The sequence below is a fragment of the Zalophus californianus genome, chromosome 7, assembly GCF_009762305.2.
Source record: "Zalophus californianus isolate mZalCal1 chromosome 7, mZalCal1.pri.v2, whole genome shotgun sequence".
Classification (NCBI taxonomy): domain Eukaryota; kingdom Metazoa; phylum Chordata; class Mammalia; order Carnivora; family Otariidae; genus Zalophus; species Zalophus californianus.
In genome coordinates, this window is record NC_045601.1 from 144,009,199 (window position 1) to 144,022,693 (window position 13,495).

Consider the following 13,495-nt stretch of genomic DNA (forward strand, 5'->3'; position numbering starts at 1 on the left):
TTTATAATTTCAAGGAACAGAGAAAGAAAGCAAAGACATTTTTTCCTAGAGTTTCAGGGTAATTGCTATTTAGAAAATTACCCCCCTTTTAAAGTCCAGAACAATTTTGTTCCAATATCCTATTTTTTTAAGTAATATCCACAAACATTTTGAAAGGAATATGCAAGGTTTGGAGATTGGTAAAGATAGGAGGGCTTTAACTTGTTTCTAGAGTTGTAGAGATTTTTTGCAGAGATTTGTAAAATAAGGACAGAAGAGCTGGATTATAGTCTGAATATCAAGGGATTGGCCCATCTTTTTAACTGAATTTGCTTCTTTATATCACAGTAATTTTTAACTAGAAGGGAAACCAAAATATTTATACCTTTGTAAAGTCTATCTAAAGCATTTTAACAAAAGCCTTCTTTTTCTGGGTATATAATTTAAACTTGGCTTCTATTAGCCCCTGAATATTGGCATTTTGCAAATCATTTATAGGACGGTCTAGGTGATATTTTGGTTATATATTTCCTCAGAAGACAAAGTTGTGAATATAGTCAAATAATCTTTCTAATTCCTCTCTAAATTTGGTAGGATCTTTTGAAAGTAGAAGTAAAAGGGTTTTATAATTTAAAAGCTCTGCTGTTGTGCAGGAGGCCATGATTTTGTTGTTGTGTTATGGGTGGGGGGAGGGCAGGGAGGGCAGTGGATCTAGGATGCTCCTGCAAAGGGCACTGTATAGGAATGCTTGAGGCTTGGCAGAGCCTGATCACAGAGCCAAGGCAGGCAGGAGCAAAGTGACCCTTATTGCTAGTCTCCTGCTGCTTTTGTTAAACTCTTTTTCTGGCTTTCAGCGTTTACCTGAGCAACCTATGTACTTTGAACCTAGAGATTAGGCCAGAGTCATCTCTGTAGATCTTGTAGGAAAAAGGAATTAAAATAGGCAGATGCAGCCAAATTTTAATGAGAATTTACATTGGTTGTGGACATTTCTTTTTGTCTTGTGTCTGATTTCTGTTCTTTTATCTTGTCAATGGAGTCCCTAAGGTGAGCCATTATAAAACAACTGAGAGCTCCTTATAATATATATATATTAAATACAGCCAATTTAAAGGATCCATTGTAAAAATAAATAAAGGATCCATTGTGTCGCCATTGATAAGTAGGATCTATTAATAGTGATTTAAACCAATAAGCCTTTTAATGGCTTAACCAAAGATACAGTAGGTGTCCAGAGAGGGCACAGATGATTCAGCCCACACCCTCCCCCATTCCAACATTTTACCGATGAAATTGGTCTAAGAAAGCAAAAGCTCTCATTGCACAGATGGTAAGGATGGTATAGTAAATGTCTCTGGTGTCGCACAAAAACGTCACACATCTCCAGTCACACACCCACTAATCTGCACAAAAACGTGACACATCTCCAGTCACACACCCACTAATCTGTGATACCAGGTGGGCGCTTCTAGAATGGGACTTTCCAGCACTAACAAGCAAGGAATGTTGAAACAACAAAGATTCCTATGGGCTGGAACCTCTCATGATAAGCACCCTGAGAGGTCACACAGCTGGACAGAGAGAAAATCTGATCCCCAGTCTATTAGACTGGCCATCAATGTGCACCCTCCAGATGGTACACCAAAGAGAATATTCACATTAGTCAAAAGCCAAGCTCTTAGGACATATAACAATACAAAAGGAAAATATTAACAGATTTAAGTCTTGGGTCTCCTGGAACCACACTGAAACCCAAGAGGTATTTGCTGTGGGGTTGGGACTGCGTGTTGTTTTATAGTGTACTTACTTCACGGAAGTTTACTTGAGCTTGGGGGTCACCTAGTGTCAATATAACGCTTTCCGTGACCAACATATCCTATCTTGGGAGTCTTCCTGAGCTAGCCAGCTCTCTAACAGCTTTCAAGTGCTCAACCCATGCCCACAAATTATGGGGCATTGGCTTCCAAGAAGTCCCTTAGCAACAGACCACAAAAAACACAGAAGAGGCAAAGGAAAACAGAGAACATATATGGGAGGAAAATGATCAGTTAGTTACTAAAGAGTACTCCGCCAAATTAAGCAGAGTCACTTAGCCCAAGGAACTAGTTCCACAAATATTTTCTCCTGCTAATCTAAATTTAGAAAGAGAGAAAAGAACTCTCACCACACTTGCTCCATCAGATTCCACAGAGATTGGAAGAGGTTGACAGGGTAAATCTTACCTGCCGCCAGCTATGTGGCAGATGTCCCAGGATCTCTAAGCTGCTGCACCGTCTGGGGCAAGCAGTATCCACTGAGTTAAAGTATGCTGCCAACTATGCCAACTGTTGGGGAGCAAGCATTCTGTCCCCTCAAAGCTCCTTGAAGCTTGACATTAAAAAATTAACAAGAGAGCTTTTCCGCCCGCTCCCCCCTCCCCCCGAGTGCCGCTCCCGCTGCACCGCGCTAGGTCAGAGCTCCCGGCTTCTGCTAAGGTAGTGCCGCCGTCGTCTCTCTCCAGCCGTCGTCATGATCATCTACCGGGACCTCATCAGCCATGACGAGATGTTCTCCGACGTCTACAAGATCCGGGAGATCGCGGACGGGCTGTGCCTGGAGGTGGAGGGGAAGATGGTCAGTAGGACAGAGGGTAACATTGATGACTCGCTCTTTGGTGGAAATGCTTCCGCTGAAGGCCCAGAGGGTGAAGGTCCCGAAAGCACAGTAATCACGGGTGTTGATATTGTCATGAACCATCACTTGCGGGAAACCAGCTTCACAAAAGAAGCCTACAAGAAGTACATCAAAGATTACATGAAATCAATCAAATGCAAACTTGAAGAACAGAGGCCAGAAAGAGTAAAGCCTTTTATGACAGAGGCTGCAGAACAAATCAAGCACATCCTTGCTAATTTCAAAAACTACCAGTTTTTTATTGGTGAAAACATGAATCCAGATTGCATGGTTGCTCTGCTGGACTACCGTGAGGATGGTGTGACCCCATATATGATTTTCTTTAAGGATGGTTTAGAAATGGAGAAATGTTAACGAATTCGGCCATGACTTTGGATGTGTCACCTGTTGCCGTTAACGGGCTGCTACTCTTCATCCACACGACACCAGGACTTAGACAGATGGGACTGATGGCATCTTGAGCTCTTCATTTATTTTGACCCTGATTTATTTGGAGCGGAGGCATTGTTTTTAAGAAAAAAAACATGTCATGTAGGTTGTCTAAAAATAAAATGCATTTAAAAAATTAACAAGAGAAAACCAACTTTATACTGTACATATGGGGAATCCACAAAGACACAGAAATTCCCAAGACAAACAAAATGAGGAATATATATGTGATTCTAAACTAGGGGAAGGAGGGTGGGAGTTTGAGATTTCAGAGGAAAGGAATACACGTCATACGGCAGAGAAGAGCCGAAGTTTGGTAATTAGATGTCTGCCCTGCCATAGAGATGGGTCACTCAGATAAAGTTTATCTCTGTTAGTAACCCTTATTCGGGGAAGACCCCACCCAGTTTAGATTCTTCTCTATGACTAAGAGAGGGATAAAAATTTCTTGAGTCTACAGGGTCTCAAATGCCTTCAACTCAAAATAACACGCATGCTAAAGAGGCAAATTGAGAGGGCAGTGGCCTGTCTTGAATCACAACAATATAAAGTAAACTGAACATGTTATACACTAGGATACCTCCCTGGCATTTCAAAACACAAGAGAACGTAGTTTCTAATATTGAAAATTAATCCAAAATTAATCGGCATTTCTATTACTAATCAGAACTTGTTTTCATAAAAACTTCACCAGGACTAAGGCCTCCAGGTTGATCTGGGGAAACTGCTCACAGGCTATGACCAATAGGAGAGTAGAGCTCGAGCCAATCATGAGCCTGCAGGCCACACCACTAGTCGACGAATCAGCGGTCGCAAAACGCATTCCTCATTTGCATATGATTGTCTACAAATAGGCAGGACCCCGACGCGGACTCCGTTTTCTGTTGTGTCAGAAGAAAGCGCAGTCAGGATGCCTGAACCCGCCAAGTCGGCTCCGGCGCCGAAGAAGGGCTCCAAGAAGGCGGTGACCAAGGCGCAGAAGAAGGACGGCAAGAAGCGCAAGCGCAGCCGCAAGGAGAGCTACTCGGTGTACGTGTACAAGGTGCTGAAGCAGGTGCACCCCGACACCGGCATCTCGTCCAAGGCCATGGGCATCATGAACTCGTTCGTCAACGACATCTTCGAGCGCATCGCGGGCGAGGCGTCCCGCCTGGCGCATTACAACAAGCGCTCGACCATCACGTCCCGGGAGATCCAGACGGCCGTGCGCCTGCTGCTGCCCGGGGAGCTGGCCAAGCACGCCGTGTCCGAGGGCACCAAGGCCGTCACCAAGTACACCAGCTCCAAGTGAGCCCGCCGGCCGCTGACCGCAACCCAAAGGCTCTTTTCAGAGCCACATATTTTCACCAGTAGAGCTGCGCACTGCCGCGCGCTGCGGCCTAGGCTTGGCGTTCACTTAGCTTAGTGGGAACACCGGGGACCCGGTCCCCCGTTCTCGGGGGTGACGCTCCCTGCCTGTGGCTCTGACAGCCGTGACCGCTCTGTGGCGAGGGCCCCAGCCAAGGGAACGACCGCGCACCGGGCCGCGGGGCTCCTGCTCCCCTCCCGAACGCTTTCTCGGGCGCGGTGGCTGCTGGCGCCGAGTCTAGAAGCTCCTAAAGCGGCCGCGGAGTCTCCGGGCTCCGCCTTTTGTCAAGTGTCACCTACAGAGTGTACGCAGCCGCAGTGAGATTTGAAAAGCCCGCCACCGAGAGGCGGGGTTTCCTGTTCCGGTGCCGCCAGGCTCGCGCCCAGTGTTCTTCGTGTCGCTCCGATCCTCCCCCTGCCCCTCCCCCGCCCGCTTCCGGGGGCTGTTAGAGTCTTGGCTGAGCGTCTGTTACAGGTTTTTAAAATGTGTCTTGGGCGGTTGTAGCTCTCCAGGAAGGAGACTCAGAGGTTCTTAGGACTTTTTCGTCGTGCTTTGTCGCTTTCCCTTTAAGTTTATTTCACAGAGAGACCCAGAGAGGGAACACAAGCAGGCCCGATCTGGGACTCCATCCCAGGACCCTGGGATCATGACCTGAGCCGAAGGTAGACGCTTAACGACGGAGCCACCCAGGCGCCCTGTCGCTTTCCTCCTTAAGCTGCCCTGAAAAGGCGATCGTCACTACACTTGATTTTTAGGGTGCCGTGGAGAAGAATGCATTCGTCTCCCACTCTCCGCCTGACTCCCAGATGACCCGCCACAGTCTCCTCCCTAGTGCAGCCCCAGAATAAGAAGGCCGGCTCAGCAGCCCCCAGTCCGCCCTTTCCTGTCACTTGCCAGTTTCCTTCCAAGCCGCCCACCTGTCCTGTCTCCAGCGCTGCCCCCCCAGCGCCGTTGAGCAGCTGTGTGTGGGGAGGTCCCAGAGAAAAAGGGACCCAGGGTGGGTCAGGGTGGAGAGCAGGAAATGTGGACTCAGCCCGTGGGTGTTAACATTCTGATGCTGGACACCAAGGTCTCAAAGGCTCTGGTCTGTGATCATGTGATGCCAAAGAGCCTAAACCCTGAAAGTTAAAAGCAGGATTTGTCTCCTTCCCTCATTTCTCCAGGCACTGTGACAGAGGGGCTTCTTTCTGCAACTTAGGTGAGAAAGATTGGGTTGCCGACACCTCACCTGTAAATGGAAATCCAAATGCACCCTAGAATAGCTAACTCTGTCCGCTAGGAACTCAGAGCCAGCCTTCCAGCCAGTCTGTCGCGTCTCCCTCTATTCTGTCAAAAAGGCAAAATAAGCAACAAGAAACAACAAGAATTTGTTTTCAGGCTGCCAAATTACAGCTGCACTTCAACTTTTTCTGATCATCTTGATTTCAGTTTGAGATGATACTAAATCTCCTCTGTCCATAGTGAATCTACTTTCATTCCACAGGGAGAGTAGTTGTGTAGGGAAGCATACCTGATCCTGTATGATTCCTCTCAGTGCCTCCCAGTGATGCCCCTACTGCGCGCAATCAGAAATCAAGGGCTGTAGACTACCCCTTACAGAAAACTCACCCCAAACCTCAGAGAATTCTTTTCCTCCTGTTCTTTCTCCTATGCTTGTTTGTTTCATTTTTTGCTTTTTCACACTTTTTGGAATTCCCCGAGACCTCTCCAGCCTCCAGGCCTTTGCAAATATTCTCTTCCTGAAATGCCCCGGATTCCCCCTTTATCCCCAGCACACACGCACACACACAGTTTTCTTAAATCGACAACTCACTTTTCAGCTCAACCAAAACGTTACTGGGGAAGCTGATCTGCACCGTTAAAGAATCTCAGCCACAAAGAATTGGCTGTATTCCCAGCCCCAAACTAATCATTACTAAGAGGCTGGGACCCTCAGCACTAGTGTGGTAGAATCAGGACCTGATCCCCGAGACCAGAGAGAAAGTCAGCCTTCCCCGGAGCACAAGGCAAGGAGGAGGGGGAGACCAGAATGAAACCGAGGCTCTTAGGAGGAAGGAGGGGAAGTGGCCCTGCCTGACACCCAGGCCTTCTAGGCAGAAAGAAGGAGCGTCCATCTGGTTCATTCATACTCAAGCGCCAAGCACGGAATCATGTCCTGAGGATACAGGGCAGTGCTTCTAACCGAGTGTGCATCGAAATCACCTGGACGCTTGTTAGAGGACAGCTTGCTGGCCCCACTCCCAGGGTTTCCGTCTCATCAGCTCTGGGAGAAATTTGGGAGCTTGGCTTTCTAACAAGTTCCCACAGATACAAACGCTGCTTCTGGCTACTAAGCTTCGAGAACATCTGATACATGGAGAACAAGCGAACCAAAGCCCCTTCCTGTGTGGACGTTTCTGGTGGTAAAGATGAGGTTATGGGATACGAGGAAAGCAAAGCCAGGTGCCCCTAGGCGGCTCAGTCCGTTAAGTGTCTGCCTTCGGCTCAGGTCATGATCTCAGGGCCCTGGGAAGGAGCCCCGCATCGGGCTCCCTGCTCAGCAGGGAGTCTGCTTTGCCCTCTCCCTCTGCCCCTCCCCCCCGCTCCCTCTCTCTAATAAATAAATAAAGTCATTTTTTAAAAATGAAGAAAGAACAATCAGAGGACAGTTGAAGCAATGCCTTTATTTTGTCAAACACTGTTGATTTCCTCTGTGTGAGGCATTAAGCTAGAGCAGTAAGCACGACAGACAAGAGACTGCTCTCGGGAGCTGAGATCGTAAGTGGGAGAGGAGAGATCATCAACACACTGATTCCTCCACTCCATCATTTCAAATAGGACTTCTCACTGCTATGAAATTATCTGAACTAAAACAGAGGTGCCCTGATGCTGACTAGGTGATGCTCCTGATGAGGGAACCAAGGACTCTCATTTGGGGATACAAATTCCAGGACAAGGGACTGATGGTACAACAAAGCTCTAGGGCAGGGAGGAGTTTGTGCTCCAGGTTGGAAGTGCTGTGAGCTGGAAGCCTTGTACGCAAAGGTAAGGTGTTAAGTAAGAGACATTTCTGGGGGTTAAATGGATGCCTGAACATGTTGGACCTTATGGGCCAAAGAAGGCATCCAGATTTTTATTGTGTCCTGAGAAACTCTTAGAATTTGAAAGCACTCAGGCTGCTGTGTGGAAAATGGTATTTGTGGGATTAAAGGTAAAAACAAGCAGAAGAAAGAATGGAACGGTTATTGCAATAACCCCGGTGAAATTTTTGTAAGTCCTCTGGGAGGAGAAAGTCCAAAGAATTTATTTATGAACCAGGTTTCATGGGTGAAGAAACATGTAGCTGACATTTATTGAGCACTTTACATGTGTTTAAGAGATTGTGCCAAACTCTTTCCAAAGGCTAGCTCACTTTGTCCTCTCAACATCCACAGTATCTAGACACAACTATTTTTGCCCTCTAGTTGACGAGGGATGAGCAAGGTGTGGAGCTGACGTTAAAGCCAGACAATGTGTCTCCAGGTTGTATGCGTACCCACACCTTACAAGCGCTGCTGAAATTCTCGGATGAATGATGCAGAATTATAGACCAGGATGAGGTTTCAGAGACTGGGACATGACAATGTTTAAAACCCCTTAAGCATTCCATCAGAGGGTCAAGTGCGTTGTTGTACATGTAAGTCTGGAAATCAGAACAACTTGGGGACTGAACATAGAAATTTCGGAGAGTTTGGAAATAGAAATTTTATTGTTGGCACACATTAAAACAGGCATTTACCCATGCAGAAAAAATAAGGAAGCGCTCCAAACTTTAGAGAGAGAAAGAAGGCAGCCAAATGGTGAGGAAGAAAACCAGGGGAGTAGAGTCACAGAAGTCAAGAAAATAGTGTTTCAGGAAGGAGGTCGCAGACAGCCTGCTGTGATGGCTATTGGAGGTGAGAACAGACAGTGACCTTTGCATGTGGTAAATGGATCTCACTGGAAACTCTGATTATGAGTAATAAAGAATAACCCAAATTTTGGGGACAGCTTCAGGAGTATTCCCTCTTACCTGAGCTCGAAGTGTCCCCACTACGTTGTTCCCGTTCTCTTGGGTCATCATGTATGATGGATGGTGGCATCTCCCCAGCTGGATCAGTTGGATTTGTTTTCCTAGAAACTAGGAAAAGCAACAGAACAGAAAGTCCTGCCTGCTCAGCAATTTTGTAAGCGTGGTAGGAGAACGTCTCTTTCAAGAGAGTTTTCTATTTTGTTTGAATAATCTGGAACTGAGTTTTTATGAATAGATCCACAAAACGTTCATTAATTTACTTGCAACTTCTCAGGGATACATGTAAACTCACGCTGTGGTCACATTACTTATCCTCCATTGTCTCACTCAGTGACACACACAAAAATATTAAGTTATCCTCACATTACCTATGAGGGGAGAGTGGTTAGTGATTTGTAACAGACAACCTAGATAGAAAATGACAGTTCAAGACTTTAAGAGTATGTCTTCATGGGTTAAAAGTCCCCTTCTTTTTTTTCTGGGCCTCTCTAATTTCATGAAGAATAACAATAATAGTAACAGTAATAATAATAAAAGAGAAAACAGAGAGATTACCGTGTGCCACGCACTGGACAAAATGCTTTGATTTTATTCACCCCAAACCCATAAGGTAGATCCTACTGTTTTCCCCATTTTACAGACGAGAAAACAGAGACACAGAGAGGCCAAGTGACCTGAACAAAGAAAACACCAAGACTAAGCATCCTTCTGTACAAGGTTTCCAGTTTCTTTTTTTTTCATCTCTAAGGGGATACTGGGAACTTGTAAACTTAATCTATGACTTGCTCAGTGACACGGCCTACTACGTTCTTAGAACTTGTTAGTATATTTACCAAGACTGGTGATGGAAGACAGATTCATTGGGCCTTAAGAAAAAATCATGGACTTCTTCCTGAATCGGGCTGAAAATAAACCTCTCACTGTTTTTATTTACCTCCACGTCATGTGAGATTGAGTCAGTTTGGACTTTCAAGCTTTAAGGACAGTTATTCGTGTCACACAGGACAGATCCAATGTGATTAATCCAGCTCTGAGGGGGCAACTCTGCTCCTCCTGATCAATCCAGGGCTCTTTTTCCTTCAAGTCATCGTTTTGCTGTCCCCTAGGACCTGATGTCTCTGCTAGGTCAAACAAGATCACCTTCTTAATTAGTGGGAAAAGGGAAAAAGGTTTTAAAGCCCAGACCTGGGAGTGACTTGTGCTGACTTTTCTTGGAGATCTTAGGCACACTTACCTCTGCTGCCAGACAAAGCCAGGACATGTTGCCTAAGGGTAGAAAGCCATCTGCCCAGTTATGCCTTTATGATGTTCAAGTGAACAAATTTTTATGGAAAAAGGTCAGTCTACACCACAATGAACCAAGACGCTTCACAAAATCAAACACATTAGGATGACACCAAAGTACTAATCGGGCAGTCTCTGCCATGTTTATAGTACCAAAGAACAAGAAAGAGGTAACTCACTTGAGGACTGCTACCTTAGTTCCTCACTGCTTTAGAGTAGAAGAGGGATTTGAATCCTGAAGGTCTGGGTTTGAAAGGACAGATCAGTAAGGATGTGCTGCATGCAGACAATAGGGCCCTCCCTGCGACTGGAAGGAAGTGACTTATTAAGTCTAAGACTGAGACACTAAGTCCAGACACTCGTTAAAATATAAACCTTTATAAGGACATCTATCCCAAGTACACTAAAATTTCTCTGAATCTTTAAAAGTTCTGGATGGAACGCAGTTGAGAGAAGCAAACACGCCATCTCCCCCATAGCACCTCTCACTACAAACCGACGGGCATAAAGCATCAAATTTGAGGATGTAGGGGGCAGTTGACTATGACAACAGACCAACAAGTCAACAGAAACAATGTAACTTGCAAATTATAAACACAGTAGCCACACCGACACCAGGATAAGACGGCACCTACAGAAAAGTGAGCAACTCTTTGGCGACTAGATAGGTGGCCCTGAAAAGGGCCTTTGGTTGAGAATCGCAGCGTTCCGGTGGGGAGATGGGAATGCTCAGCCCCCGAAGCCGTAGAGGGTGCGGCCCTGGCGCTTGAGCGCGTAGACCACGTCCATGGCCGTGACCGTCTTGCGCTTGGCGTGCTCCGTGTAGGTGACGGCGTCCCGGATCACGTTCTCCAGGAACACCTTGAGCACCCCGCGGGTCTCCTCGTAGATGAGGCCGGAGATGCGCTTGACGCCGCCGCGCCGGGCCAGCCGCCGGATGGCGGGCTTGGTGATGCCCTGGATGTTGTCGCGCAGCACCTTGCGGTGGCGCTTGGCGCCGCCCTTGCCCAGGCCCTTCCCGCCCTTGCCGCGGCCAGACATAGCAAACACCAAACTCCTAAGCTGGTCAAGCACTACCTGCCGCGGCGCCACTCAGCCCTTTTATAGCAATGAGACGGACCTGTTTGAAAACCGCGAGCGCAGGGGCGGTAACCACCCTCAGTTCCCGCCCATTGCCTCGTTCTCCTCTGCTCCGCGCTCTGCGCACCGGGCAGGCCCGGCGCCTGAAGCCATAGTCCGTCCCGGGTGGGGGCGGGGGAGTCATTCAACAAATCCTCCCAGAGTCATCAGTGCATGCGTGTGCTTGCAACACTGGCAGCCACTACGCGGGACACCAACGCACACGCTTTCCACAAAGAAGCCTCCCATTGTCCTTCACATTTCCCGGACATCCCCAGAAATCTTTAGTTACTACTCGCTCTTGTCCCTAGGAGACGCTTGAAATAAACTTTGAAGCTAGTCATAGCCTTGTTGCTAAGTTTCCCTGTGTCTTATCGATAGATCGATGTCTGGTTCACTAAGGAAGGCTCGCTGGGATGCAGCTGGATAGCCCTACGGGGGGAATTCACTAGAACGTTAAACGTTTCAAAGTCAAATCAGGTCCAACCCCACTGGAGGCTGCGCTGAACGTTGTTTGTAAATGCGTGTGTCCCAGAGTGATGAGAACCTTGCTCTGCTGTGAGTCTCCGGTTGCTGCTTTGAGCGTGTGCTTAGTTATGCACAGCTTAGGGCCCGCGCGGTTTCTGCCGCCGCCGCGTTCTATGCTGCAGCCGTCGGCAGAGCCTAGGGCCAAGCTCTGGAGACAGCCAGCTGCCTTGCCGGCTCTATGACCTTGGGCAGTCTGGACTCGGGTTTTCCTTTTCAAATGTATAAGAAAGTCTAAGTTACAGAGCACTGGAGTTCAAAAGGGATGATCCATGTAAAGTCTTTACTATCTGCAAATAAACGCTCACTCAACATTATGCTCTCAGCTCCTCCCCTCAGTGTTCACCCCTCTAAACCGCTGAGCCTAACAGAGCACCCTAGTTTGCACAACTTTCTTTCGAGAACTCCTTGAAATAATGAACACTGAAAGATTGAATTCATTGAGGAGTTCCAGTTGAATGGCCGAGATCTGGCTTCTCCTCCAGGGTCTGTGAGGAGGACCTAGTTCATCAAAGCCGTTTTCTGAGTTTATGGTGCATGGGGACAAATTCCTCACTGGGGTTCTTCCCTTGGAAACCGTGATAGGATGCAGGGCAACTAGGAACTTGTATAGAACAGAAATTCCATCTGTACTATCCCCCAACTGAACCTTAGCATTTCCTGAATTTATGGGTACAGGCAGCAACCAGGGTGATGGGCGGGACCTGTGCTGTGTGCGAACCGCGGGCGGCTTAAGCTCTCACTGTTTCCAATACCATTTGGACACGTCATTCCTACTACACTGTGGTAATTCTTGCTCACTAGGGCAATCTTTGACTTTAATGGATTAATAAAGAATCACATCTGTTAACACTTCAACAGTTCCGGGGTTTGATAAATTTAAAAATGTATTGTAATATAATTCTTTTCCTATGAATCCTATGTATATTATCTTAAGCACTTAAAAGCATTGTCCTTGGAAGGGGCCGATAAGCATATGCGAAGAAGTCCATGACCCAAACTGATCAAGAACCCTTCTTTGGGATCTTCAGAGCCTTGAAAGACACTGGATTTTGAAAATGCAGAGAGGTAAGACTGTCAGAACAGCACACAGATCATACATCCTAGCCCCAGAAGATGGAGAACTGCCTCCAATCCCCCACTTCCGATGACATCTCCCTGCTTCTGGAGTCTCAGTCCAGCACGGCTAGTTTTGGCAAGGGGGCAGAGTGAGAATAGGAGCCACCATGGCCATATCAGGAACTAGTTCTAGTTCTGGTCTATCATTCAACACCGAGCCAGACTCCCCTAGCAACTCAGCTGACTGAAGAGCAACAAATTAGGATAGCTCAAAGGATAGGCCTTATACAACATCTGCCTAGATGAGTTTATTACCCTGGAAGGGATGGATCAGAAAAAAACGATCCAGGAAGGTGTTATCCGTGTGATGGACTTTGTTCATGGCGACCCGATTCAATTTCTGCCGTGCACGCACATGTATCTCCTGGACTGTAGGGATGACTGGTTGAGGAGACCCTTCACGTGCCCCTCTTGCATGGAGTCAGGTGATGAAGCCCTGCTTTCGTCCTACGAGACTAACTGAGCCCAGGTCTCTGGTCTGACCTCAAGTGAACCATCATCTTTGGTGGTTTTGATCTTTTGTCACTGGGCCCAAAGAACCAGGGATTAGGAATTAAGATCATGCACAAAAGTTGCCCCAAAATTCCTGAATAGGCTGCAGATGTTGGAGGAAAAAAATATGTGATATTTTAGAAACTGAGGGGGGAAAGTAGGGTGGTATTTTTATGTAAAGCTTGACCCAGTATTTAAAATTATAATTGTATTTAGATGTTGTTATGCTCCAGCGCATAGGAATTGTGTAGTGTTACAGCAGTTGTATATGTTTAAATTGTGTGTGTTGAAGATAAGGAAAAAGATAGTGGTTGTTTTTCCTAAATGGACTAACTCTCTTTTTCCCCAGACCCAAATTTTTTTCTGAAGTTGCTGGCATTTGGATCAAGGTTTTATTAAAAGGTACATTTTATAACATGGGCACAAAAAAAGTAGTTTTAAGCTTATTGGCACAGTTCTTTTTTTTCCGTTGGAAATGGATATCATTACCTTAGCTC

At 46.8% G+C, this 13,495-nt stretch overlaps 3 protein-coding genes and 1 pseudogene across 3 annotated transcripts; 3 read left to right on the plus strand and 1 right to left on the minus strand.

Annotated features, from left to right (window-relative positions):
• The first annotated feature begins 2,378 nt into the window (after window positions 1-2,378).
• Window positions 2,379-3,214, plus strand: LOC113926862 (translationally-controlled tumor protein-like). Its single transcript, XM_035728417.1, has one exon. It carries the CDS (start codon window positions 2,488-2,490, stop codon window positions 3,004-3,006), a length of 519 nt encoding a protein of 172 aa, XP_035584310.1. The 5' UTR covers window positions 2,379-2,487; the 3' UTR covers window positions 3,007-3,214.
• Window positions 3,215-3,991: 777 nt separating this feature from the next.
• Window positions 3,992-4,412, plus strand: LOC118355955 (histone H2B type 1-C/E/F/G/I). Its single transcript, XM_035728445.1, has one exon. It carries the CDS (start codon window positions 3,992-3,994, stop codon window positions 4,370-4,372), a length of 381 nt encoding a protein of 126 aa, XP_035584338.1. The 3' UTR covers window positions 4,373-4,412.
• A 5,628-nt stretch (window positions 4,413-10,040) lies between these two features.
• LOC118357175 (histone H4) lies at window positions 10,041-10,795 on the minus strand. The gene has a single exon (XM_035728449.1). It carries the CDS (start codon window positions 10,782-10,784, stop codon window positions 10,473-10,475), a length of 312 nt encoding a protein of 103 aa, XP_035584342.1. The 5' UTR covers window positions 10,785-10,795; the 3' UTR covers window positions 10,041-10,472.
• Window positions 10,796-12,500: 1,705 nt separating this feature from the next.
• Window positions 12,501-12,969, plus strand: LOC113926889 (annotated as a pseudogene).
• The last annotated feature ends 526 nt before the right edge of the window (window positions 12,970-13,495 follow it).